The sequence below is a fragment of the Macaca fascicularis genome, chromosome 6, assembly GCF_037993035.2.
Source record: "Macaca fascicularis isolate 582-1 chromosome 6, T2T-MFA8v1.1".
Taxonomy (NCBI): Eukaryota; Metazoa; Chordata; class Mammalia; order Primates; family Cercopithecidae; genus Macaca; species Macaca fascicularis.
Genome location: NC_088380.1, coordinates 85,044,087 through 85,071,418, shown reverse-complemented (window position 1 = coordinate 85,071,418; position 27,332 = coordinate 85,044,087). Strand labels below are relative to the sequence as shown.

General features: G+C 40.8%; 1 protein-coding gene across 10 annotated transcripts in view; it reads right to left on the bottom strand.

The window, feature by feature from the left end:
- Window positions 1–27,332, bottom strand: part of RASGRF2 (Ras protein specific guanine nucleotide releasing factor 2) — a 265,274-nt gene that overhangs the window by 93,130 nt on the left and 144,812 nt on the right. For 5 of the 10 annotated variants that reach the window (XM_005557287.4, XM_005557290.5, XM_073993716.1 and 2 more), the window contains 4 exons: window positions 23,973–24,221; window positions 22,917–23,299; window positions 12,907–13,032; window positions 9,527–9,616 (listed from right to left, as the gene is read on the bottom strand). In XM_005557287.4, coding sequence (XP_005557344.2) covers window positions 9,527–9,616; window positions 12,907–13,032; window positions 22,917–23,299; window positions 23,973–24,221 — 848 coding nt within the window. Of the gene's footprint in view, window positions 1–8,704; window positions 8,880–9,526; window positions 9,617–12,906; window positions 13,033–22,916; window positions 23,300–23,972; window positions 24,222–27,332 lie in introns of those variants that run through there. The other 5 variants (XM_005557289.5, XM_073993714.1, XM_065546425.2 and 2 more) reach the window with 3 other exon arrangements.

The window sequence follows — 27,332 nt, the reverse complement described above, 5'->3', positions numbered from 1 at the left end:
AAATTAATAACAGACATGAAACCCAGATCCAGGAAGCTCAGAGAACACCAAGCAGAATAAATACCAAGATAACCACATCAAGGCGTATCGTATTCAAACTGCAGCAAACCAAAGATAAAGAGAAGTTCTTGAAATAAACACTTACCAACAGAGGAACAAGGACAAGAATGACAACATCACATCAGAAACCAGGCAAGCAAGAAGAGAGTGGAGTGAAATATTTAAAGTGTTGAAAGAAAAAAACCACCAAGCTAGAGTTCTATGTTCAGTGAAATTATGCTTTAAAAGTGAAGGAGAAATAAAGACTTTCTCAGGCAAATAAAAACTGGAGGAATTCATTGCTGGCAGACCTGTCCTGCCAGAAATGTTAAAAGAAGTTCTTCAGGCAGAGGAAAATGATATAGGTCAGAAACTTGGATCTATATAAACAAAAGAAGGAAAAAATGAAGATAAAGGAAACTCTTTTGTTTTTCTTCTTTCTAAATGATCTAGAAGATAACTTTGCCTAAAGTAATAATAGTCGGAAGGCTGAGGCAGGGAGAATTGCCTGAACCCAGGAGGTGGAGTTTGCAGTGAGCCAAGATCGCACCACTGCATTCCAGCCTGGGCGACAGAGTGAGACTCCATCTCAAAATATTAATATTAATAATAACAACATATTGGATGATTATAGGATATGAATAAATAAAATAAATCACAGTAATATTACAAGGGAAGAATTGGGACTACTCTGTTATATGGAGAAAATGGAACTCAATTACACTGCTGATGGAAATGCAAAATTGTATAGCTACTTTCAAAAACAATTTGACGGTTTATTAAGCAGTTAAACATAATCTTATCACACAACCTAGCAAATCTACTCCTAGGTATGTACTCACATAAATGCAAACAAACATACACACAAAAATTTGTACATGAACATTGACAGCAGCATCATTCACAGCAGCTGAAAAGGAGGAATAACCCCAATGTCCATTAACTCATGAATGGATAAATAAAATGTGGTATATCTATAAAATAGAATACTATTCCACAGTAAAAAGGATTAAGTGACTGATGCATGCTACAAAAATGGCTGAACCTCAAAAACATGCTAGTAAAAGAAGTCAGTCACAAAAGGGCATATGTTGTATGAATAGTTCCATTTATATTAAATATTGAGAATAAATAAGTTTATAGAGACAGAAAAGAGATTAGCAGTTGCAAAGGGCTAGAGGAAGAGACAAATAGGGAGTGACTGGTAACAGCTAAAGGGCTTGGGGAAATGTTCTAAAATGTATTGTGACTGTTGCCCAACTCTGGGAATATATTAAAATCCATGAACTGTAGACTTTTTAATTTATTATTTATTTATTTATTTTTATTTTTTTAGACACGTGGTCTTACTCTGTTGCCCAGGCTGAAATGGAGCATGATCATGACTCACTGCAGCCTCCACCTCCCAGGCCCAAAAGATCCTCCCACCTTAGCCTCCCAAGTAGCTGGGACTACAGGCGTGTGCCACCATGTGCAGCTATTTTTTTTTTTTTTTTATAAATGGGGTCTTACTATGTTGCCCAGGTGGGTCTTGAACTCCTGGGCTCAAGCAATCCTCCTGCCTCGGCCTCCCAAAATGTTGGGATTACAGGCATGAGCCATCACACCCAGCTTGAACTGTAGGCTTTAAATAGGTGAATTGTATGGTATGTGAATTATAGCTCAATAAAGCTGTTATAAAAGTATAATTAGAGAGAAATTACTACAACAGTTTTTATTACTTCGAGATAAAAAGATTTTCTAACATGATGCAGAACTCTAGGCAACCTTCCATATTTTAAATGATGAAGAAAAGTGAGAATTTAAATGTACAACTTGGAACAACATCAATTATGCATACTGTGCAAAAACTACCAAAAGATAAAGGTTGAGTTGTACTTAATGTTTGGAAAGAGATTCAAATTTAGGTTCTTCATCTACTATATAGTCTACTACAAGTAATATGGAGTCAGATTTTTAAATAGGGAAGGCAGCTTGGACATTATACTAGTTCACTGCTTCTCAAACTTCAGTATGTATCAGAATCAGCTAAAGAGTCTGTAAAAGACAGATGCTGTGTCCCACCCTCAGAAATGCTGATTCAGTAGGAATGATGTGTGGCCCAAGAATTTATTTTTCCAGTAAGTTCCCAGGTTATGCTGACGCTACAGGCTGAGATCACATGTGGACAGCAAGTGCACCAGCTGAGCTCTCAGGCTTCCATCATGAAACAACAGGCCCAGAGAGAAACCGTCCAAGGTGACACACACAGGACTCAGTCTAGCACTCCTCACATCCAGCCCACCTACCATATCTACACCTAAAACACTCAATATGTAAATTAATACTAGACTGTAGAATGAAATCCAGACATACTTCCTAAATTGCCTGAGGGTGTGGGTTAAGATTACACAACTGTTTTAACCACATTCTTCTGCTGAATTAATCAAATAATCATTAAATCCATCTACATCCAAATCTATGGTGAAATTTGGAAACATCCAAAGTTTTACCCTTAACTGACATCACCTCAGTAACATACACACACACACACACACACACACACACACACACACACACACACACAAGCATTTCCTACTTGGCTTCACATTAGTATCACCTGGGGAACTTAAAAAATTCCTTAATCCCACAATGTACCCCAGATCAATCAACTCAGAATCTTTAGGTGTGGGACCAGATATCAGTATTTTAACAAACCGATCCAAGCCCAACTCACATCACCCTCAGATCTACTACACATGCCATGACTGGTTTTACAGAAGATAAAACAGATTATGAATTATCTACTTTACAAGTACCAGGTAACCACCAGTAAAAGACTCACTGCTTACCTAAGCAATTGTAACAGTGACACTAATTTTCCTGTAAGTGCATTCAACCATTCCTCTACTTTGTTAATTTACTTTGACTTGCATAGAACAGTAAAACATATAATCTGCTCACAGATAATCAGGAGTTGCTTATAGTACCTCCACTGCCATGATTTCTACTCTCATAAAAATAACCCACCTCACACTTTCATACTGCATTTTATATCATTTCATAAACTCTATAATTAATCCTACAACTTCAGGTGTATAGTAAGTGCAATGATGTGCTCTGATACATTTATTCATTGAATTTGCATTTCTATTCATATCATAACTATATCCAAACTGCACCTGCAGATTCCCTGTATCAGCAGCCATTTGAAATGCACACATTTATATTTCCACTTTATGCAGAGCTCTTAAATTTGAGCAGGTGCCTGCAAATACATTTCAATCAGTGTGGTGGCACACAAGAACACCATCAACCATCCTTTGTTTCAGTCCTATCCTGTATAGAGTTAAAGCCCTATGGAAGGAGAGGCTTATTTGACACTGGGGAAGGAAATCAGGGTGGCAATACATACATCATTCTGCTCTACTCACCACTACCAGCTAATCCAACTCGTCACCAGAAGAGTGTGCATATTAACACCTGGTCAACTGTTCATATTTAATTGATGCCATCCTCTGCTTTTTTTCCTTATACCACCTGACTCTGGGCTAACTTAGAAGAAAGATGGCTAATGACTCATTGACAATCACTGATGCCCCCACCCTCACTCCCCAGCATACAAAATTTCCTGTAGCTGTTGTGATTCTAAGAATTTTCTGGATTGGACTCAAAAGCAGATTTATCAGGAAGTCAAGAAAGCTTAAGCTTTAGGCCTTCTCGATTTCTATGGGCCTCTTCCAAAGCCCTGGGAGGTGCCCTAAAGGTTTATATTTATAATTTTATATTATTTTCCTTGAAATGTGTTTCCCCAAATTGCATAAACATCAGGCCTACAAATTCAGGATCCATCTGTAACTGGGCCTAATTTGTAGATCAATGATGGTATCTCTATTGGAGAGAAAGAAAAGCCTGATTCTGTGGGTATGAGTGCAACACAAAACCAATTCTTGTTAATATCACAGTATGAAGCTTTAACAGTTTAGTTAGTGCTTGCATTCTGATTGGCAGCAAACATTTAGGGTGACCTTAGGACTCAGGTCCAGGCATATCTCAAGGACTTTCCAATCATGAGTGCGAGGAAAAGTCTTACATCAAATGAATACCAAGACAATGAGGCTTATTTACAAGTCTACCGGGTGCTTAGCTCAGAGTTGTGGGTATCCAAAAAAGTGATACTAAACACCCAAGACACGCAAAACCTGCTTGCTGACTTGAAGAGACTGATATCATTTCCCCAGGTCAGTCGGAGAAATAAGACAAAACTCTTTTGCCCTAGAAATAACAACAATGACAACGACAACAAACAATTTAAAAACATCACAGCACTATAAAAATATATGGACAGTACAGTTTTTTCTTTTCTGCACTGAATATTCCCTATTGCAAGTATGAAGATTCAGTCATTGATTCATTAATTCATGAAGCATTTATGAATCATTTACTACATGTACAATACTACTCTAGATTTCAGGGATACTACAGTATATAAAATAGATAAAAATCTCTGCCCTCGTGGATCTTACATTTTATTGGAGAAATGGATAATAAAGCAAGATAAATTAGTAAAACAAATAGTATGTCAAATAGTGATAAGTGTCGAGGAAAAAAAATAAAGCAAGGATAGAAAGTGTTGGTAGGGAGTTGCAATTAATCAGGAAACATGAGACAATAATGCTGCTAAAAGCTGCATTCCTGTGATGTGTTTGTCAGAGAAACACTATAAACAGAGACAGAAGTAATAGTGAAAGCACAACACTACAATCCTGGGTATCACCTATGGGTCTACATAAAAATCCATTAAAAATTCCCTGAAGCATTACCACATTCACAGAAAGCATAAAATCCAAATCTTGAGTTTTGAGGGGCAGGATATGGGTTCTCTGGATAGCGCTGACTCAGGTAAACAAAGGGAGCATGACATGGAAGGAAGAGACTCATCCAATTTTGGGAAGGGAAGGCTGTAGATTTTTTTTTAAAGTCATTGATTCATTAATTAAAAAAAAAAAAAAAGGAAGAAAAAGAGATTGAGGCCAGGTGCAGTGGCTCACACCTGTAATCCTCGCACTTTGGAAGACCAAGGTAGACAGGAGGCTTGGAAAACCAGGAGTTCAAAACCAGGAGTTCAAAACCAGCATGGCCAACATGGTGAAACCACATCTCTACTAAAAATACAAAAATTAGCTGGGGGTGGTGGCACACACCTGTAGTCCCAGCTACTTGGGAGGCTGAGACAGGAGAATCACTTGAACCCGGGAGGCGAAGGTTTCAGTGAGCCAAGATCACGCCACTGCACTCCAGCCTGGGTGATAAAGCGAGATTCTGTCCCCACGTTCCCCCCAAAAAGATTGAAAACCAGGCTTTTCCAGTACATGTGGAAATTAGGCAGGCTGAGACCCCAGCAGCTGGGCAGGCAATCCCAAACAGATCACAGGGCACCATCCACAAATAAAATCAGTTTTCTTTGCCTCTGGGGTCAGGCAGGAACATCTTGTCTTGACCTCCTTGCAAATAAAAAAATTGCTGTCCTCCCTTTTATTGCATTTGAAATTCCTTTTAACACAGTAAGAAATTTTTCTAAGCAACTTAAAGAGATGGTTTAATATACAAATGCCTAGAGTTAATGTTTGAGAACATAATAATTAATAACCCAGAGGTGCCAGATATTTTTATGGAGATGGGATCAGGGGAAGGGCTGGGAGAGTATTAAAGCAAGAGGGAATCTGCAGAGGAACCTGAAACATGGAAACCCACTCTGCAGACCTCAGGGTTGACTGGGCTATACCTTGTTTCCTGTTATGAGCCAGGACACAGCAGAGCTGCATCCCCAAGTCTATCTGTATCACAGCCAAATAAGCAGACAGGAAGCCTGCAGAGACAGATGAAAGCATGGGGTGTTTAGTTGTCTATGCAATCTTTCTTCTGCTTTGCCTTTGCAACTCACCAGATTCTGGATGCATCTAGGCTGGCAATTCCTGATTCCCAGAGGAGATAAAAAGTCTGTTTGGGAGTTGACTCTTATCCAGCACTCTCTTCCTTTGAACACCTGTCCAGGTATCTAGGTCTAGCACTCCCCGGGCAATGCCATGCTCTCCCTGGCTAGCCAATAAATCCAGATTATCTTCTTAGCCCTTCCCTGTTTCTGCTCTGATTACAACCTTCTGCTCTCTGCCCAGTTCTCCCAGGCAGGTGAAATCTGCTAAGGGACCAATTCCTCTGAGTAACTGAGCCCCAAGAGTGCACTGGTCTCCACTCCAAAAGAGACCCCCTTTCTTACCGCCACTAGCCATTGAAACTGACCCCTGTGCAACTTGCTGCCTTCACAGCAGAGCCATGGGCACTGTTGAATCCAATCCCTTATTGCCTCTACTTCTAAAATCAAATCATGTGGCTTCAGACTGCATGATAGGCAACATCAACAGCACTGTCATAAAAGAGCAGTCTGCTCATGCAGGGTGCAGGCTCACTAACACCTAGCAACATTGACTGAGTCTGTTAGCAAGTCCGTGCTGCCCTCCTCAGAAAGCACCACCAGAAGCCAGCTCGCTGAAGAAGGTTTTCTTCCTAAGACTATTTGAGCTGCAGGAGAGAAGTAGGAAAAAAGGCAACAGAAAAGCAGCAGGCTTTCAAAAAGGGAGAAAGAGCTGGCTGTTTTGGTCACTTTTTCCTTCTGGCCCAATATGCCTGGGAAAGCTAGTCAGAAAACCATTCTCTAAAGCACATTCGAATGATTCAATCTTCATTGCAATCTCAGGTGAAAAAAGGACCTCCCCCTACCCTCCAGCAAATACGGAATGGGCTCATCTCAAATAAACTCCAAATTAATTTTCCCTCACAAACCATATGTAAATTAGGAAATCTGTGAGATGCTCTTGTCCTTCACTTTTTCAAAGGCAGGCTAGCTCGTAAGAACAGAAGACAGGAGAAGGTCTTAGTAAATCACAATGGACAACAACTCTGCTGAAAGCCTAGCAAAGTCTCCCTTATTTCCCCCCAAATGTTCACTGTTACAGAATGTAATCAATCATAGAAGCCAACTGTATCGACAAGATTGCTATTTTGACCATTATAGGCTGCTTTGTATTATTCTGATGGGACTCTTGGGGAAAGGTTTTAAGAATATTTGGGGCAAAGCACATCCCAATTTGCCTGACCATGTCTCCAGTGAAGCATGTATGGCAAAACGCTGAAGAAACAGAATGTGGTCAATCTGCAAAATGTTTATTTAGAGAAATATATATATAAAAGTCACTATGGTAGTTAACGTCCATTACAGAACATCTCTTTTTGGTCCTCAATTTGGAAAAAAAAAAAATCATACTGATAATATCTACTAGTTACTATTGTGAATATTGGTTCAGAATCTTTGGAAAGGACTCCTTTGTTACCACAAAGGTGAAAAATGGCTAATTAGCAAAATATGCCATCTCTCATGTTTCTACAAATCATGATGATTGGAGCCCATAAGTTTAGTTTAGGTGAAGACACAGCAACAAGGCTATTTAAACCACTAAAAGATTTATTATTTATTTATTTACTTATTTACTTTTGAGATGGAGTCTCACTCTGTCATCCAGGCTGGAGTGCAATGGCATGATCTCGGCTCGCTGCAGACTCCACCTCCCAGGTTCAAGCGATTCTCCTGCCTCAGCCTGCCAAGTAGCTGGGATTACAGGCGTGCGCCACCACGCCCAGCTGATTTTTGTACTTTTAGTAAAGATGGGGATTCATCATGTTGGCCAGGCTGGTCTTGAACTCCTGACCTTGGGTGATCTGCCTGCCTTGGCCTCCCAGAGTGCTAGGATTACCGGCGTAAGCCACCATGCCCATCCTGAAACCACTTACAGATTTATTTCAACATAATATCCTCCTTGCATGTGAGAGAAGAGGAAAGAGATAATGAATATAATATTTATCTATTAAAATACCGTGCTTTTATTTTAAGTACTTTTTCTTTACCCTGAAAATTAACTGACAGCATCTCAGAAAGAATCGTGGAGCTACTGGAAATGAATTATGAGTCAGCTAAAGCAATTGCTGCCCCCCGCATCTGCTCCCCGCACTCCACAAGCCCTCCCTCCCACCTTGCATATGCTTTTAGCATTGTACTCAATTAAAATGGAAACGTGTTCTCAGTAATTGAGTTATAAAGGGTGAAGAACTCTGTCAAACAACACAGGAGGAATAACAGCCTTCTCTGATAAAGAATTTCTCAGAGCTGTAACCCACAGACCGCCTGAATGACTCACCTGAAGGAGCTTATGCTTATTCATTTGATTATTTTTTATTGTATATGCTTACAGGGTACAATGTGATGTTTTGATGTACGTATATATTGAAGAATGGTTGAGTCAAGCTAAGTAACATCTGTTACCTCACTTACCATTTTTTTGTGGGAGAGCATCTGAAATCTACTCTCTTAACAATTTTCAAGTATGCGGTACATTTTTAACTAGTCACCATGCTGTACAACTGATCTCTAGAACTTATTTTTCCTGTGCAACTGAACCTTTTATCCTTTGACCAAACAGCTTCCCACTTCCCTTCCTCCCCACCAGCCCCTGGTAACCACCAGTCTACTACCTTCTACTTCTATGAGTTTGACGTTTTAGATTCCATATATAAGTGAGATCATGCAGTATCTGCCTTTCTGTGCCTGGCTTATTTCAGGTAACATAATGTCCTTCAGGTTCATCCATATTGTTGCAAATGGTGGGATTTCTTTTTTTTTTTTCTTTTGTTTTTTTTGAGATGGAGTCTCGCTCTGTCACACAGGCTGGAGTGCAGTGGCGCAATCTTGGCTTAGTGCAACCTCTGCCTCCCAGGTTCAAACGATTCTCCTGCCTCAGCCTCCTGAGTAGCTGGAATTACAGACACATGACACCATGCCCAGCTAATTTTTGTATTCTTAGTAGAGACAGGATTTCACCATGTTGGCCAGGCTGGTCTTGAACTCCTGACCTCAGGTGATCTTCCTGCCTCAGCCTCCCAAAGTGCTAGGATTACCGGCGTGAGCCACTGTGCCTGGCCAAATAAGGAAGTTTCTGAAGATGCTTATTTAAAAGACAGTCTCTTCCCAGAAACACTGACTCAGAAAGAGCTAGGAATGTGCATTCTCTTATTATTATTTTATTTTGTTTTGTTTTGTTGAGATAGGGTCTCACTTTATCACCCTGGCTGGAGTGCAGTAGTGTGATCACAGCTCACTCTAGCCTCAACCTCCTGACCTCAAGCGATTTTTCTGCCTCAGCCTCTTGAGTAACTGGGACTACAGGCATGCAAAGCCATGCCCAGCTAATTTTAAAATTTTTTTATAGCGATGGGGTCTCTATGTTGCCCTGGCTAGTCTCAAATTACTGGTCTCAAGCAATCCTTCTGCTTCGGCTTCCCAAGGTCCTGGGATTCCAGTGTGAGAGCAGACGAGTGTCTCATCAAGACACTGGCAAACACGGGCCACTGACTTCATATAAATGGTCACCTATCTGTACATAGCTGCTCCCCTACTCACCTGGTGGACTCCCATGTCCTGCTGCAGCTGTGGCTATTGCAAAAGCAGAAGCCGGTGAAACAGAGCAGTGGGCATTGTCCGCCGTCTGTCCTGGTTATTTGAAAATAAAGGAAATGGAATGGTGAGGCAAATGGATAATATTCTACAACGAAAATCATCATTTTTATTCCTGCACCGGATGAAGGACTGGGCCAAATGACCTGTATTATCTCTGTTAACGGGCAAATAACAAGATTGCACATCAGGAATTCCACTCTGGGGCTATAACCAAGAGAAACGAAAGCATACATCTACACACAAACGTGTACGTGAATATTCATAGCAGCATTGCTCATAGTAGCCAAAAAGTAGAGACAAATGTCCACCAATTGATGAACAAATAAATACAAGGGAATATTATTCAGCCATAAAAAGGAATGAAGTTCCAATACATGCTAGAACATGGATAAACTTGGAAGACATGCCAAGTTAAAGAAGAAGCCAATCATAAAAGGTCACATATTATATGATTCCCTTTATGTTAAATGTCCAGCAGAGGCGAATCCATAGAGGGAGAAAGTAAGATTAGTGGTTGCCTAGGGCTGCTGGGGTTGGAGGGGGAATGGAGAGTGACTGCTAATGAGTATAGAATGGCTGATATGTATAGGGTTTCTTTTTGGGTGATGAAAATGTTCTAGAATTAAGTAGTGGTTATGGCTGCCTGACCTTGTGAACATATATTAAATAAAAAAAGACTGAACAATATACTTTAAAAAGGTAAATTTTATGATATGTAAACTATATCTTAAAAAAAATTCTTAAGAAAGATACCACATCATGTTACTGAGAGAATTTCCTTCTGATAGAATTTCCTTCTCAGAACGCCCTTAACAGTACAGATGGTTCAAATGTGGCCCTTTTAAAATCAAAAGGATGTATTGAGCAACCTTGCAGTCCCTTTTACTCCTCGGATTGCACACACAGCGTTTGGCAGTGCTGGTGCCAAGCTCGCTGCTTCTCCTCGCTCAGGCTTTTAGTGAAAACAGTCCACTGTGATTTTGACCTGAAGGGCTTTTATTAGTTTGGCCCTAATGTTTCACAATCATGCCTAAAATAAATACACACATGAGAGGGGAAGCAAAGAGCTGCTTAATGTGCCCAAGCACAAACGCATAAAACAGCTCTACCTTCTCTTTCCACAATAGCCTTATTGCATTTTGGAACAAGGTGGCAAGTAGACAGACACACAGGCAAAATTTCAGCTAGATAGAAATATGTGATGCTGTCCTCGTTTGGGTCCTCCATATTATCACAGGTTTCGGCCTCCTTCCTATGTTTCTGTGTCTCTATGATTTAGTCATATCAGGGAAGAAACAAAGGATTTGGCTTAGTTAATCCACAAACAAGATGAGGATTTCCAAATAATCCTTATGTGAATTAAAAATTTTATATGTGAATATAAACATATGAAAAGAGAATATAAAGTAGACTTCTAATAATTGTAACACCTTGAACAGCATTTAACTCTTGCCTTGGTAGAGCCTTACTTCCATAGGTTTTGGTCCCAAACTCTTCCAGGTTATAATGAAGTCAAAGGGGTCTGTCCTATGTGGCAATGGTCAAGGGAGTTGCCAAGACCTGGACTGATCAAAGCCCTAAGAAGAATAGAGAGATCTGGCTCATTCCATAGTAGTACCACGACAAGCCAGGAAAGTCTAATTTGTCACCTTCATTTACCAGAAACACCCAAATGGCAGGGTAACCCATAACTGAAAGCCCCAAGTGCTAATATCCATGAAGGCAGATCTCTAACAACAGCCGAACTCAGACCCTCCTAGTTGCTCTCAGAGCTTATGGCAATGACAATAGCTTCTACCAAGTTGCCAAGGCCACCGATAACCATTTGGAGCCATATACGTTATCTTTTGCTAAAATGCCCTATTCGAAGCATGCCTGTGAGAGTCAAAAATGCCTCTACAGACTGGGCGCAGTGGCTCATGCCTGTAATTTCAACACTTTGAGAGGCCAAGGAGGGTGAATCACCTGAGGATTCACTCAAATCAGGAGTTTGAGACCAGCCTTGCCAACAAAGTGAAAACCCATCTCTACTAAAATTACAAAAACTGCTGGGCATGGTGGCACGCGGCTATAATCCTAGCTACTCAGGAGCCTGAGGCAGGAGAATCACTTGAACCCAGGAAGCGGAGGTTTCAGTGAGCCGAGATTGCGCCACTGCACTCCAGCCTGGGCGACAGAGTAAGACTCAGTCTCCGGGAAAAAAAAAAAAAAAAAAGCCTTTTCATTTGGGTTACTTGGGGTGAATCTGGTTTCATAATTGTGTAATTTTCTGTTCTGACTTGAAATAATTGGCTTAAGAAGAGAAAAGCAAACATTTCAAAACAACTGTTATTTGGATATATTTATTTGAGCAGCGGGGAAAATGGGAGATAATTAAAATATTTCTACCTTTTGTTCTGATTTTTTTTTTCTCCAATTAGAGGACATTTATTGTGTTCTCAAACAAATTATGGAGTAATGCTGTACAATTTTCTTAACTATATATCAAAATACATATGCCAGTTTCTGCCACTAGTAAGAATGATGACTGGAGTCCCATGTACCTGGACCTTATTTTAGATGAAATAATATTATTAACAAGGTATCCCCAAATTGTGATGCCCAGATGAGTTCACTCGTATAGACTACATTGGGACTCATGGTAATATATCAGAAACTGGGAACATTTTGGTAAACCCAGCACTGAGATTCTTCAGCTAGCCAGAGTCTTTTGATTCACATTACTCCTCACAAAATGCAATGCAATGATGGAACTAAACAAATATTGGTTAGACTAATGACATCTTCTCTAATCATTTATTTTTCCACCACTTGGTCCTACAGTAACATTACGGTCATCCCTTGTTACCTGTGGGGTATTGGTTCTAGGATCTCCCTCAGATACCAAAATCCATGGATGCTTAAGTCCCTGATATAAAATCGTGTAGTATTTGAATATAATCTATGCATCTCTTCCTGTATATTTTAAATCACCTGTAGATTATTTATAGTAACTAACACAATGGAAATGCTATGTAAATAGCTGTCACACTATAATGTTTAGGGAATAATGACAAGCAAAAAAAGTATGTACATGGTCAGTACAGAAGCTTTATTCTTCTGCCAAATATTTTTGATGGGTGGTTGGTTGAATTCGCAGATACGAAACCCACAGATGTGGAACCTACGGATACAAAGGGCCGACTATATTTGCTCCCAATTAATTTTCAATAAGTGAGACTAAAAAAATTATTTTGGCGGTGAAACAATCAGGCAAAGGAAAGGTTCAGAAGCTAGAAATAATTTTTCACGTTTCTATTTCTGAGTCCCTCTTGAGCTCTTACCTCCAGGCTGGCGATAGCGGAGGTGCCGGGGAGTTGAGGGGGATCTGCAAGGTGAAAGTTCTGTGGTGTCCGCTGCAGGGGAGCTTTCCACTCCTGCTCGGTCCGCAGGTGCAGACTCTAGGACTGCTGTTTGAAAACATCATGAATTTTAACAACTAGGCCATGAATTCAAGAGCTTCTTGTCAGTATCATGCATGGAAACAAAAGTTCATTACAGATAATAAGCATTTCATTAAAGGGCTTTAATATGAAATCAAGTCAAGTGCTGATGACACTAAATCTAAATAAGGATCTTCTCTAACCCTGTCTTGACCCTGTTGGGCCTGGCTGACCCCGGCCAGCCCCTTCTGTTGAATGAAGCAGCAGATGTTAAAACGAACAGGGGTATGTGGTGGATCCCCTGCCCTTCCAAATGTTTTTGCTTTCTCGGAGTGGGGAAAGATGACTTTTTCAGGTTAAAAATCAGATTGGGATTACAAACCAGAACTTCACAAGTTCTTTGCCTGTGTTGTCCCCTAAACCAAAGAAAGTTTGAATCTCTATCAATGTGGCCCTCACCAGGGATTTCCGGGGGCCCAGGGATCTAAAGCCATGTTGTTCAAAATGACAGCACTACCCAAATGTGGCTATGTAAATTTATATTAACTAAAGTTAAATTATCATTTTGGCTTCCCACTTGCACTAGCCACATTTTGAGTGCTCAGCAGCCACATGTGGCTAGTGGCTATCGTATCGAACAGCCCAGCTATAGAGTATTTCTATCCTCCCAGAAAATTCTACTGGGTATCTCTGAGCTAGAGCTACAGATCAGCAGGAAGCAAGTGAAAACTTTTTAAATGAACCACTGGGAGGGTTTAAGGTCATTTGAGCTTCTTTGCTGCAGCTAGCATCCCAAGAATAACACAGACATCATTTTAGGGTCACTGTTAGACCATTACTAATGATGTTTCTACGCCCCTTCCACTGATTCATTAAGCAGGTAAGACTACAACTTTGTGTATGTGCTTTCAGAGAAAAATATCACAAAAATGTAATAAGTTTCCAACGATTCTTCCATTCTCCTTGGGTTTTTCATTAATTCCCACTGATAAAAGCTTAGTGTCACCTCTACTAATTGTACATTAATCCTGTCAGCAGAACTACTTTGCTTTGCCATTCCATTCAAGATTTCACTCAGCAAACTTTCAAAAACCCCTAATGACTTCATATAAGGCCATTTTTATACTTGCATGTGACTTATCCGCTTAGAAATATGGCCACAATTTTGCTTTTTTAAACACAAAGGGGCCAGGAAAAGGAAATGGTTAGAATCTTTCTCAGAATGACATAATTACAGTAAAGCTGGCAACGATGCAAGATGCAGACAAAAAAAAATCAGTGCTTAGCTGTCGGTTTTATTATTTTCTAAATAACTCCCCCAAAATTCAGTAATGGAAGGCATCTGCTCTGTAAGAATGAGCAGAATATGAAATGCACGTCCTTGATCTGATTCAACCATTCAGTCATCTCAGGAAAATGAGAAAATCATTAGACAGCAATTACACTGAACCCAGGAAATTTCCCAGTGAGAAAGCTGGACAGAACCTGACTGTGCTGACGAGTTGATGGGTGCAGCACACCAACATGGCAGAAGTTTACATATGTAACAGACCTGCACATTATGCACATGTACCCTAGAACTTAAAGTATAATAATAATAATAATAATAAATAATAATAATAATAATTAAAAAAAAAAAAAAAGAAAGAACAGGAAAGCAAAGAAGAATCCTGTAAGCTAACAGGCACCTACAGAGAGAAGAAACCATGCCAGCACTGGGGGCTGAGGGGAGAATTCCTTCTGGCATATTCACTTCTGATCAGGCTCCTTGCAAACAGCTTTGCCTGCAGGACGAGTGGGCAGATGTGGCTCAAAACAAATGCTAAAATCGGGAGCACTTTCAGCCCACAGGCAGGCAATTTTCAAACTAAGAACACAGAAACAGACACTAGTGCTGTGGGCTGTGCAGCAACACTTAGGTGGCTAAGTTGCACAGCCATGGTCTAAGTGAACACTGAGGGGGTAATGGGGTCTGAATACAGTGAGCGACCCTTTGGCTCGCCTTTCTTGCCCGCTGTTGGTTTGTTTTTTGTTGAGAACCCATCACTGGGTGGAATCTGGATATCTGAGTCTGGCTGATATTTGTGTTTTGTAGAAGTACCTGGGGTTGAAGAAGATAGAAACTACCTGGTAATAAGAAGGGAGGGTACTAGTGAGTGTTGGATGAGCCTGGAGCAGATGTAGGGACTGAGTCAGAGGGAAATTAAATAGAACTAATTTTCCCCTAAGTTCATTGCCTCACTCATTTTAAAGGATATTTCCTATTTCGCTTCTTCCTCCTCACATTGTTTGACGTTCTCCTGCCAGGAAATATTGCAAAGCTGGCATTATCATTGCAATGACAATAAAAATGGACAAAGGTCACAAGCGCTTTTCAAAAAACATGCCCTGAAATGAATAGCTGAATGGCAGTGAGAGAGACCTATGGCATCAGTAGGGACCTAATTGGCAAAACTGATATTATACAATTCGATGATGTGGGGTTGTATTCTTAAGTGAAAAGCAGAAAATGTGTAAGTTCTTGGCACAGGATTCGTATTCAAGTTTGCCAACTGTTTTAAGTGTTAACATTATGTGAGGCACATGCAAACATCTTTCAAATTAAAGATGGGTCAATGTCTCCTTTTTCTTTGTCAACTCAAATTTTTCAGACTAGACAGCAGGGTTAACACAGCAGCACTCTTGGCTCTTACAGACATCATACACACACACACACACACACACACACACACACACTGAACTTTCAGACTCATGCTGAAGTAGTGTTCATCAAGGACTTTCCTAAAATTATTAATGACCAGTATTGCCCATACACCAATCCAAAAACAAACAAACAAACACACAAAACCCACAACTGAGTCTGTAATTTCTTTGTTTCACTTATTCAGAAAAATGCCAAAGAGCTACCTCAACCTGAGACTTAATTCTAAACTTTCTACCCAGAGTGTTTCCTTTGTAAGGATCCACAAGATAAATTGTGCTCAGTCTCAAGAACCAGCAAGAATGTACCTGCACAACCAATCTATTCCTAGCCTTCAATATGGATCACATTAATTGATTATATTCCTGTCTTTACTCTGTCAGCACAGGAGCTTGGAACCAAAGTCAGGGGACTCTAGGAATTGCAGAAGACCACACAGTATTCATTTTTTCAGTAACCATACACTTGGCCACACACAACTTATTCCTTTTCCCCCATTGCCTGATTTCCTTACCTATTTTATTTTTGTCTTTTTTTTTTTTTTTTTTTTTTTTTTTTTTTTTTTTTTGGATTTTTGAGACAGGGTCTTACTCTGTGACCCAGGCTGGAATGCAGTGGCATGATCAGAGCTCACTGCAGCCTTGACCTCTTAGGCTCAAGCGATCCTACTGCTTCAGCCTCCTGAGTAACTGGGACCACAGGTGCACACAGCCACACCTGGCTATTTTTTTAAAAATTTTTACTTTCAGTAGAGGCAAGGTCTCACTATGTTGCCCAGGCTGGTCTTGAATTCCTAGGCTCAAGCAATCCTTCCACCTCGGCCTCCCAAAATCTGGGATTACAGGTGTGAACCACCATGTCCAGCTACCTATTTAATTTTTAAGGGTAGTTGTACCCTGCGTCTCTCTGAATGACCACCTTAAATATTTTTAAATATAAGATGGGAAATAAATGCATTAAAAAGAAATTAGAGGACAGCTATAGAAAGGGGAAATAAATTAAGATGCAAAGAAGTGGCTTAATGGAAGGACTAAGGGAGGAATCAGGGTAAGATGAGAGCTAAGGGGGATGCATTAGGCAGTGAATGTGACTAAGAAGCCCGGGGAACAGAGGAGCTGACAGCTCTGGAGTAAAGGTTGGCTCTACGGGCTTCACCGAGTGCCACGGGCCCCTCCTAGATACAATCTTGGACTTTCTCCATTACCCAGAGTGGAAAGAGCTCGGCATTTAACTATGACCTGGAACTCTAAAATGATATTTCTAACCTATGAACCATCTGGATAAATTAACTGATAAAAATATAACACTAAATCACTTGTTTTGGGGAAATCCAGTGAGCAGCAGAGGCATGAAGCCTTCAGCTTAATTCTCTAATATGAGAAAGAGCCTAATATTTCTGCCATACTGTTACTCACAGGTCCTCTCCATCTGCTGGCCCCAGGCCATGAATGATCAGTGCTGCCACATGACAAAGCTCTCCAGCAGCCACTGACTGTGTCCACATGATCCCACTCTGTCCAATATCTGTACTGACAGGTCTTCGAAGTCTGTGTCAGTGTCCTTCCCTAAGAGCTTGATCCAGCTCTTTCTCATTTATCTTGGTCTCCCCATGCTATGATTTAATATGTCCCCTAAAGCTCATATGTTGGAAACTCAAAACTCCAATGCAACAGTGTTGAGAGGTGAGGCCTCTAAGAGGTGGTTACATCAAGAGTACTCTGCACTCATGAATGAATGAATGCCTTTATCTTGGGCATAGAATGAGTTTGGCCTACTTCACTCTCTTTCCTACCCATGTGATGCTTTCCACTATATTATAATGCAGCAAGAAGGCCCTCACCAGATGCCAGCCTCTAGAACTGTGAGAGATACATTTCTGTTCATTATAAATTACCTAGTCTCAGGTAGCACAAAACAAAGACAGAAAATTAGTACTGAGAAGTGAGGTTGCTGCTATAACGAATACCTGAAAATGTGGAAGTGGCTTTGGAACTGGGTAATGGACAGATGCTGGAAGAGTCTGAAGGAATGGGCTAGAGAAAGCCTGTATTGCCATGAATGGAGTGTTAAGGACGATGCCATTAATAGCACTCAGAAGAAGAGAAGAGCTTTCAAGAGTTTGAATCTCCTAAGAGATTACTTAGGTGGTCATGAATTATCGAATGTTGGTAGAAATATGAATAGTAAAGGCAATTCTGGTGAGGTATCACATGGAAATGGGAAACAAGGTGTTGAAAACTGGCATAAAAGCCATCTTTGTTACAAAGTAGCAAATAACTTGAGTGAACTGTGTTGATGCACAAGGGCTTTATGGAAGGCAGAACTTCAGAGTGATGAACTAGGATACCTGGTGGAAGAAATTTATAAGCAAAATATTAAGAAGTTGCATGGCTACTTTTAAATATATATAAGAGGAAAGAAATGGTTTAAAGGCAGAATTTATAATTAAAAGGGAAACAGAGCAGAAAGACTTGGAAAATTTGCAGCTCAGCCATGTAAAGAGTGAAAAGGCATTTTTGGGAGTGTAAACCAAGGCTGTGGCCAAGTGACCGTTTGCTAAAAAGATTAGTACTAAAGAGAGTATGGCTGAAAGAGAGCCAGGTGCTATTCATTAAGACAATGGGAGAAAGACTCCAAAGGTACTTCAGAGATCTTTCAGACAAGCTAGGACCTTGAGGGCCAGGTTTGCAGAGAGGAGTTTAAGGGACCACAGCATTTGCTGCCCAGGGCTGCTCCCCACATTCCTGTGCAGTGCTCCTTGGCCACACTAGCTGTGGCCCAGGCAAACCCAGGTGCAGCTTGGGCCACCGCACCAGAGGGTGCACATGGAAAACACTGGTGGCATCCATGTGGTGCTAATTCTGCAGGTGCACAGAATGCACAAGCTGTGAAGGCATAGCTTCCCTCACCTAGATTTCAAAGGATGCTGCAGACAGCCTAGGGTCCCAGGCAGAGACCTATTGCAAGGATGGAGACACTGAAGAGAGTCCTCACTGGAGACTCTCATGGCCTAGTGGCGCCATGAGAGTGAGGCCATTGCAGAAATCCTAGAACTGCCAGCATGCAACACCAGCCTGAGAGAGCTGCAGACAAGAGGCTCTAATCTATGAGAGCTGAAATGTGGGATGAGCCCAGAAAAGCCATGGGATTGGGCCTGCCTGAGGCTTTGGGCACTTAACCCCACTCCAGTGTACCCAGGAGGCAGCACATTGAGTGAAAGATTATTCTGGAGTCTTAAGATTTAATGTCTGCCCCGTTGGGTTTTGGACTTACTTGAGGCATGTTATTCCTTTCTTCTTGCCTGTTTTTCCCTTTCACTATGGTAATGTCTATCCTATATGTGTCCCACCACCATATTACAGCTGGAAGGGAATTTGCCTCAGGATGAATCATGTCTTGAGTCTCACCCATATCTGATTCACATAAGTCTCTGGACTTTGGACTTATCGGTTGATGCCAGAACAAGTTAAAACTCTGGGGGCTATTGGGATGGAATGAATGTATTTTGCATGTGAGGAGGACATAAATTTTGGGGGACAGGGACACAACGTTATGGTTTGAATGTTTCCCCCAAAGTTCCTATGTTGAAAACTTAATTCCCAGTGAAACAGTGTTGAGAGGTAAGACCTCTAAGAGGTGATTATGTCATGAGGCCTGTACACACATAAATGGATTAATGCCATTATTGCAGTAGTGGGTTCCTTATAACAGCATAAGTTTGGCCCCCTTTCCTCTCTTTCACGTCTATGTGTTGCCTTTGACCATGTTATGACAGAGCAAGAAGGGCCTCACAAGATGTCAGCACCTTGATCTTGAACTTCCCAACCTCCAGAATTGTGAGAAACAGATTTATGTTCATGTACAATTACCTAGTTTCAGATATTTTGCTATAACAGCACAAAACAGAGTAAGATATCCCAGTCTAACTTTTTTCCAGCTTATTATTCCAGGGAAAAAAACTTGATTTCTGCTTCATCCTAGACAGTAGCTAAAGCAGCTTTCATGATAAGGTATTGGATTATCACCTTGAAGACTAAAACTAGGGAAGCTGGTGATCGAAATGGAACATTCCCTGCACAACAAGTTAAAGTGGAGCACTTAATCATGGTGATATCAAAGAGATGTTTGCACACCGTATTCATAGCACCGTTATGCAAATAGCCAAGAGGTGGAAGCAACCAAATGTCTACTAATGGATAAATGCATAAAGAAAACGTAGTATCTGCATGCTGCCTTTTCCTATAATTCAGCCTATTAAAAAAGGAAATTCTATCACATGTTATCACATGGTTGAATCTTGAGGACATTACATTAAGTGAATTAAGCCATTCAAAAAAGGATAAATATTGAATGATTCCATATATAAGAGGTACTTAAACTTAAAGTAGTCAAATTTGTAGAGACAGAAAGTAAAAAGCTAGTTGCCAGGGGCTGGGGGGAGAAGAAAATGGGGTATTATTCAATGATTATAGAGTTTCAGCTTTGCACGATGAAAAAGTTATAGAGATCTGTCGTTCAACAATACTATGGAGCTATACACTTAAAGATGGTTAGGATGGTAAGAAGAAGGAGAAGAAAGATTCTCAAGGAGAGCTGTTGTTTTGAAGTTTACTCAGTGCTAGAAAGCCCTAAAAGAACTACTAACAAGGTCTGCTCTACGGGGCTGCCCATGCTGTCAAAATAGGACAAAGCCTGTCCCTTCAGAAGCAGTGATGCCTCTTGCTCGCAGAAATGGCATTCACTGGCTGGGTATGGTGGCTCACACCTGTAATCCCAGCACTTTGATAGGCTGAGGTGAGCGGAACAGCTGAGGTCAGAAGTTCAAGACCAGCCTGGCCAACATGGTGAAAGCCCACCTCTACTAAAAATACCAAAATTAGCCAGGTGTGATGGTGCGCACCTATAGTCCCAGCTACTTGAGAGGCTGAGACAGGAGAATAGCTTGAACCTGGGAAGCAGAGGTTGCAGTGGGCCAAGATTGTGCCACTGCACTCCAGCCTGGGAGACAGAATAAGACTCCATCTCAACGGAAAAAAAAAAAAGAAATGGCACTCACCACTAGCGATTACCACCACACCTTTACTTATATATTCTCTTTGCCAAGAAGTTCTCCCATCTCCTCTTTCCAGCCCACATATCTTTTGGCTCATGTCAAAGACACTTCTTGATTCTGTTCAACCAGATGTGATCTCCCTGCTCTTCAGCTTCCAGAGCACTCTATCTACACCTCTTATACCACCTGCCCATATAGTTATGTTGTGTCTCTATTATCCACATGACTAGAGTACGATGGTGAAGGTGCTATTTGCCACTGTGGACTCTAGCACACACAGTATCCTGCACAGAGAAGAGGTTCACTCAGTGACTCTTGAAGAGACTTTACTGTATCCTCATCCCAGCCGGAGGAGCAATCAAACCACAGCCTCCAAGCCACGGGTGTTGGACACTGAAATATTTGTTCCTAAAGCTTTCCTAACTCTAAATAAATAAATAAATAAATAAATAAATAAATAAATAAATAAATAAAGAGAGAGAGAGAGAATCCCAATTTATCTTCAGATTTCTCCTCTCCTATCTACCACAGTGCAATAAAGAAGGTGAAAAAACTTGCCATGATCTGAAAGCTCCTGTACTTCCCATACCCCATGCCCCATTCCAGTCATTCCCTCCACAGGGTTTCCCAAGCACTGGGGCTGGGTGCAACCCTGAATGCACTTGTCAGCTTGTGCGCTGCCTCATTATTTCTGAGAAGAATCCATCATAATTTTGCTTAAGCTTGTTGTTCTAATGACTTTTTAATTATCTTCTCCCTTTCCTCCTCCATAGTTGCTAACTTGTCAATTTAAAGACTTTAAAAGAGTGCAACTTTTGATGATGACAACCACTCCAGTTAAAATTCCATTAACTACTTCACTCAGGGAGCTTACTTAAATGATCTGAGCTAGAAACACATAGAAGCTTCAAGCAGGTAGAAAGGCAAGCATCTGTGTATCCATCTGGGCAATCCACCTTGAAACTTGAACACTTTGTCTGATTTATTGCCCAATTTTTATTATATTATCAATAAATCAGTTATTATACAGTTTTTTAAAAGCTGTTTGTAATTTCTCTGTGAATCATTTTTATTTTCATTACAGAAACACTGGACTTTAAAGGCAACAAGAATCACCTCTTCCAACCCTACACTATACCAGGCTGAGAAGCTAAAGTGATGGAGAGAGGACCCTCGTTCGGTTCACTGTATATTTTATTTCATTCATTCATTTAACCAAAATTTACTACTTGTCAGGCACTGGCCAAGACACTGAGGGTACAGAGGTGACTGAGATAGACTGCTAATCTCATGGAGCTTACATGGCAAAAGTGGCCAAGTAGAGGAAAGAACGAGTGCAAGGACCCTGGGGCAGGAAAGACCAACATATTTCTGACACAAAGAGGAAATCAATATGACAGTAGCCTAGTGGATGAGGGAGCGTGGCAGGAGCAGGGGCTGGAGAGGGAGACAGGATCCATGTCTCACAGACCTGAAGGCCCTGGCAGGGAGAATGTACTTTATTCTAAGTGTGACAGGAAGTCAGTAGAGAATTGAAGCCAGAAAGTCTATGATCTAATCAACATTTAAAAAAAAATTATTTTGGCTATGTCACGAGCAATTAACACTGTCCCCAATTTGATTTCTCCCCTATACCTCTGCTATAACATGGAGCACTGTCCTCATAACTAAACTAAAAAAGCCATCGTGGTACTTCCAGCTTCGCTCATCCTCAGCAGAGAAAGGCTGGAGGTACACAGGTACCTAAGGCAAATAATGGAGGAGGAGAAGGCTCTGCAGCCTGAGCTCACAGGTGAGAGCACCCACAATCTCCTGGTGTGCAAAGCACCATGCTAGGCTCTTTAGCCAACCAGTCTTCACCAAAGTCCAAGAACTCTCTAGCAGTACCATTCAGATATGCTATTCTTCCACAGATAACTGACCACAATAAGCCTTTTACTACAGGGGCATAAGGACACCTAATCTTGCTTTCTGTTCCAGAAGGGCCAGAGGAATCTACAGGAATTTTCTCTTCTAACTCACCATTGAGCTCATTCTACTTTCTATGCAGAAGTATTAAAGTTGTAAAGAAAGGGAACCAGGGTTCCAAAAGGAAGGGTGAGGAGGCAGGTGGCCAGCAAATGTGGGGTGTAATTATGCAAATGTGCTAGATAATACCTTTTTGGATACTTCGTTTTAGCTTGTTACACAGATCCACGCGCGGGTTATCGACATTCTCTTCTACTGGTCCCGGGCTTTGCTCTGGAGAGGAGAGGCCTCTGCTGAGATCCAGTGGTATTTGACCAGTGTGTGGCGGTGGAGAGGCAGCAGGGCTCTGGGTCATGGTGGTGGGACTGCTGGAAGTCGTCAGGTCCAATGCTCCTATCTTTGAGTTCGAGGGAGAAGTCAAAGACAGCTTTCTGGCCCTCACTGGGGAAGATGTTCTCGACACAGCCAGTGGTGGTGGGGAAGAGAATTTGCGACACAGACGTGGGGATTTTCCATCCACCAAATGTTCACCTCTGTTGTTCTGGCTGGTAGCAAAAAACAATTCCAATGACCTTAAAATAAGAGCAAAAGTGGCTAAGAGATTGTAGCCAAGTGAAATGAATTCCCAGATGTCATTCAAGAACATGTTCCCTTCATTTATAGGCCACAATCTCATTGCACTTCTATCGCTGGACTTTCCTTAATCTAAATGCTACATGTATACCCTCCACCTGCCAAAGCAGCACAGACACTTATTAGCCACCGTCTAATCCCTTGCTACTAAACTGTGGTCCAAACACCAGCATTGGGATCTCTGGGGAGCTTGTTAGACATTCAGAACTCAGGCTCCACTCTGGGCCTGCTGAATCAGAGCCGGCAATTTATCAAGACACCCTCCCCCCACCACATGAAAGCTGATTCTTATGCATATTAAAGTTTTAAAATCATAATTGTCAAAAAAAAAAAAAAAAAAAGAAAAGAAAAAAGAAAAGCCGAAAGCCATGGAGTTCATTTCCAAATAATCACAGAGCAAGCAAAGGCCAATTGGAGATTTCAGGTTTTCAACTTTGTGCCTGGGGAACTCTGTGTGACCTTTACATATGGCCTTCTGCTGGAGGGGCATGGTACTTTCAGAAGCAAGCTAGTACACCCTAGGATCTGCTTTGCAGAGCTGGCCTGCATGGTGACTCCGGAACCAAGAGGGCCATATGCTAATGATAGGCAAATCTCTAGCGATAGGTGTACCTGACGGGGATGGAGGTGAAAGGCCTCTTGTATATGTCAGAGAGTTTCCCCAGCACCACAGCGGCAGTAGTGAAAATACGATAGGTGTGCAGAAAGGTGTTGAGGAAATCGATACTAAGAAACCGCAAGTCTGTCAGTCGTTCCAAGAGGCGCTCCACGCTGGCATAACGGATCTGGGGCACTTTGCAGGAGTTGAGTGTTTTACTGAAGCAAATGTCAGTGTCGTCTTTATGAAGGCGGGCATCAGACCTATGTGCAAAGGCAGGAACATGATGGTAAAACCAGGAGGAGGCTTTCCCCTCGGCCACTGAGTATTTCAGCATTTGTTATTACACACTCAGGAGTGGGCTTCTCACTGCATTTCATAGGAGAGAGATGATTGCACAGTTGTCCCTCAGTATCCTTGGGGGATTGGTGCCTTGATCCCCCTACCATATTAAAATCCACAGACGCTCAAGTCCCTGATATGAAATGGTGTAGTATTTCCACATAACCTATGCACAACCTCCTGTATACTTTAAATCATCTCTAGATTACAACACTTAAAACAATGTGAATATTATGTAAAATGCTGTTATCCTATATTTTAAAATTTGTATTTTTTTTATTGTTGTATAGCTATTTTTTGTTTTTCTTTCTTCCAAATATTTTGGATCTGCGGTTGACTGGCAGGTAGAGTGCTGATTGTGTATGTCTATATGACATATAGACATATCAGCATAGGCAGGGTTATGAAAACATCAAGTTTATTATAATTTAGGAAAGCCAGAATTAATAATGGAGGAGGTAAATAATAGTTTGTCTCACTTTGTGGATTCCTTCTCTCAAATTCAGTCATGTTCTATTAGGAAGATGAAGCCAAAGGCCCTCTTTAGGAGCGGGGGAAAGCATTGCTTATGCCCTTAAAGCAAAATATCAAAAGTGTGCATAGAAAGTATTGGGTGATACCTCCCACAACAGGGGAACACAGATATCACTGCTATATCTGCAGTTATTTCTTTTCCCTGACTTCTAATTTTGCACATTTGTGCTTTCCTCCCTTTCTTTTTTTTATTAAACTGATGGATATAGGGTTAGGTATTTTGCTCTCTAGAATCAGCTCTTTTTATTTATCCCTTCTACTGTTTTTTATATTGTATTAATGTCTGTTCTTATTTCTTTCCTACACTTTCCTACAGTTTAGTCTCTCATTCTTTTTCTAAGCTCTTGATTTGAGTGCCTAATTTGTTTATTTCATTCTTCCTGGCTTATTAATGTCTTTTAAGGATATCTATTTTCTGAATACTGTTTAATCCATAAGTTGCAAGTGTGATATGTTATGTTTTTATTATGTTTTCAACACTCTGTGGTATTAAAAATGTCTTCACTTAAAAAAAGGTAATGGGTGAAGGATATTCCCCTGAATAGCACCTACCACTGCCACCCTGCAATCCACTGCTTTTGTCATCCTGTCAAACCTCCCATCTGGCTGCCCCAACCCCTTGCCTTCAGACCATTGCACTGGCAGCCTCTCCAAGTGGACAACGAGGACCGCCAGTAGCCTTCACTTCCCCTTCTGAGATCCCTTGTTTGCCTTCACTGCAGCATTTCAGAACAGGCGATCAAAGAAGTCCTGAATTTCACCACTTGATTAAAGGATCTGCTACAGGGTCAGTGACGTTCAGTGAGCCAATTGCTTGCTAAGAATCCATTGGCTGAGAATCAGTTGAGTGCCCTTAATTAGCCCTTTCAGCGCTTTGAGGGATCTGAAATTATATATTTATTTTATTTCGGATAAAAAGGAATCAATTGCTTTCTTAGCTTACTCTTAGAAATGTCCCAGCCCAAAGTATGCTCAGTGCAGGTGGAAGTACTTCATCTGCAGGCCTGAAAGAGCATTTTCAAGGAGCAGCTTCCCCCTGCCAAGGAATTGACGGGGGTGGCCCGTTAGCTTGAGTTACATTACTGATCTTGAAATGCCCAAGTGCATCTTTTGAGATTCTTGAAAATAACAAGGCACTTTCTTCCACTCACTATGTGTCCCTCAACCAACTTTATTTTTCTGGTTCTTAATTTGCTTATGCATAAAAAGATCTCAGAAAATTTTGTGAATCCATCAGCCTGTCCAGAAGATGGCTGAGCTAGATAATCACTTGTTATCCCATCATTTTCCACCAAAAAAATCTCTATTTTCTAAGAAAGTTGAGATCAAATATTATTAAAAGAAAGTCATAGTTTGCATACCCTATAAAGGTATATTTTCACCTAATAAGTGTCCTGATTTTCACATTCTATTCGTAGTTTTGAGCTTTGCATCTTTTGACTATAATTAGCTTATTTGAAACACTAGGACAAAAAATGTGTTGAAGCCAGCATGAAATTAAAATAAAACTGACTAATTACACTACTTTCCTTCAAAATCGTGATTACATTTTCATTTTAAGTAAAGAAATTAAATATTATGAAATTATTTAGTTTTCCTTTATTACACTGGGTAGACTCTTACTTTATTTCCTAAGAGACTCTCAAGAAAAATATAATACATTACTGAAGTCTCCTATGATAACAGCAACTCCTCTTTGGTAAACACTTAAGAATAATCTTGAGAGATCAAACCCATATCATCTGTTATAATTGGTAAGTTTTAAAAGGAAGTGAGTGCTTACAAAGTGATGCCCTGTCAGTAACAAGACACAGTTATAATAGGATAATTTTTTTTAACTCTGAGAAATGTTGAGTTTTTTCTTCATGGTTTATAGATAGGGAAATAGATACATAGGGAGGAATATAAACTTCAGGGTAGAATAGAGCCATCAGAAGGAACAGAGATTGCAAAATCTCTGTTCTCTGATTGAGGATAATCAGGCTCAGTCAGGCTGGGAAAAAATAGTAGTATATATATAAAACTTCACTCTGCCTTAGGAATAAAACTAGTGTATTATAGATATGTTGGATTTAATAGAAAATCTTTACAGTCCAAGATACAGGTTTCTGTCCTAACAGGAGAACAATTCCAACTCATTAAGTGTCACCTCTGTGCACCCAAAGGCAGAAAAGTCCTGGTCTGTATGTAAGTGGTTACACAAATGAGATTGGACATGGACACTGGTAAACTGCCATGCTAGGGGACAAAAGATGCATTTCGGTGCCAGCAACAACTGATCAGGCACAAAACTGAAGTCTTCATTCGTATTAATTTTTTTTTTTTTTTAATGGAGTCTCACACTGTTGCCCAGGCTGGAGTGCAATGGCGTGATCTTGGCTCAGTGCAACCTCTGCCTCTCAGGTTCATGTGATTCTCCTACCTTAGCCTCCCAAGTAGATGGGATTAGAGGCACCCACCACCAAGCGTGGCTATTTTTTTTTTTTTTTTTTTTTTGT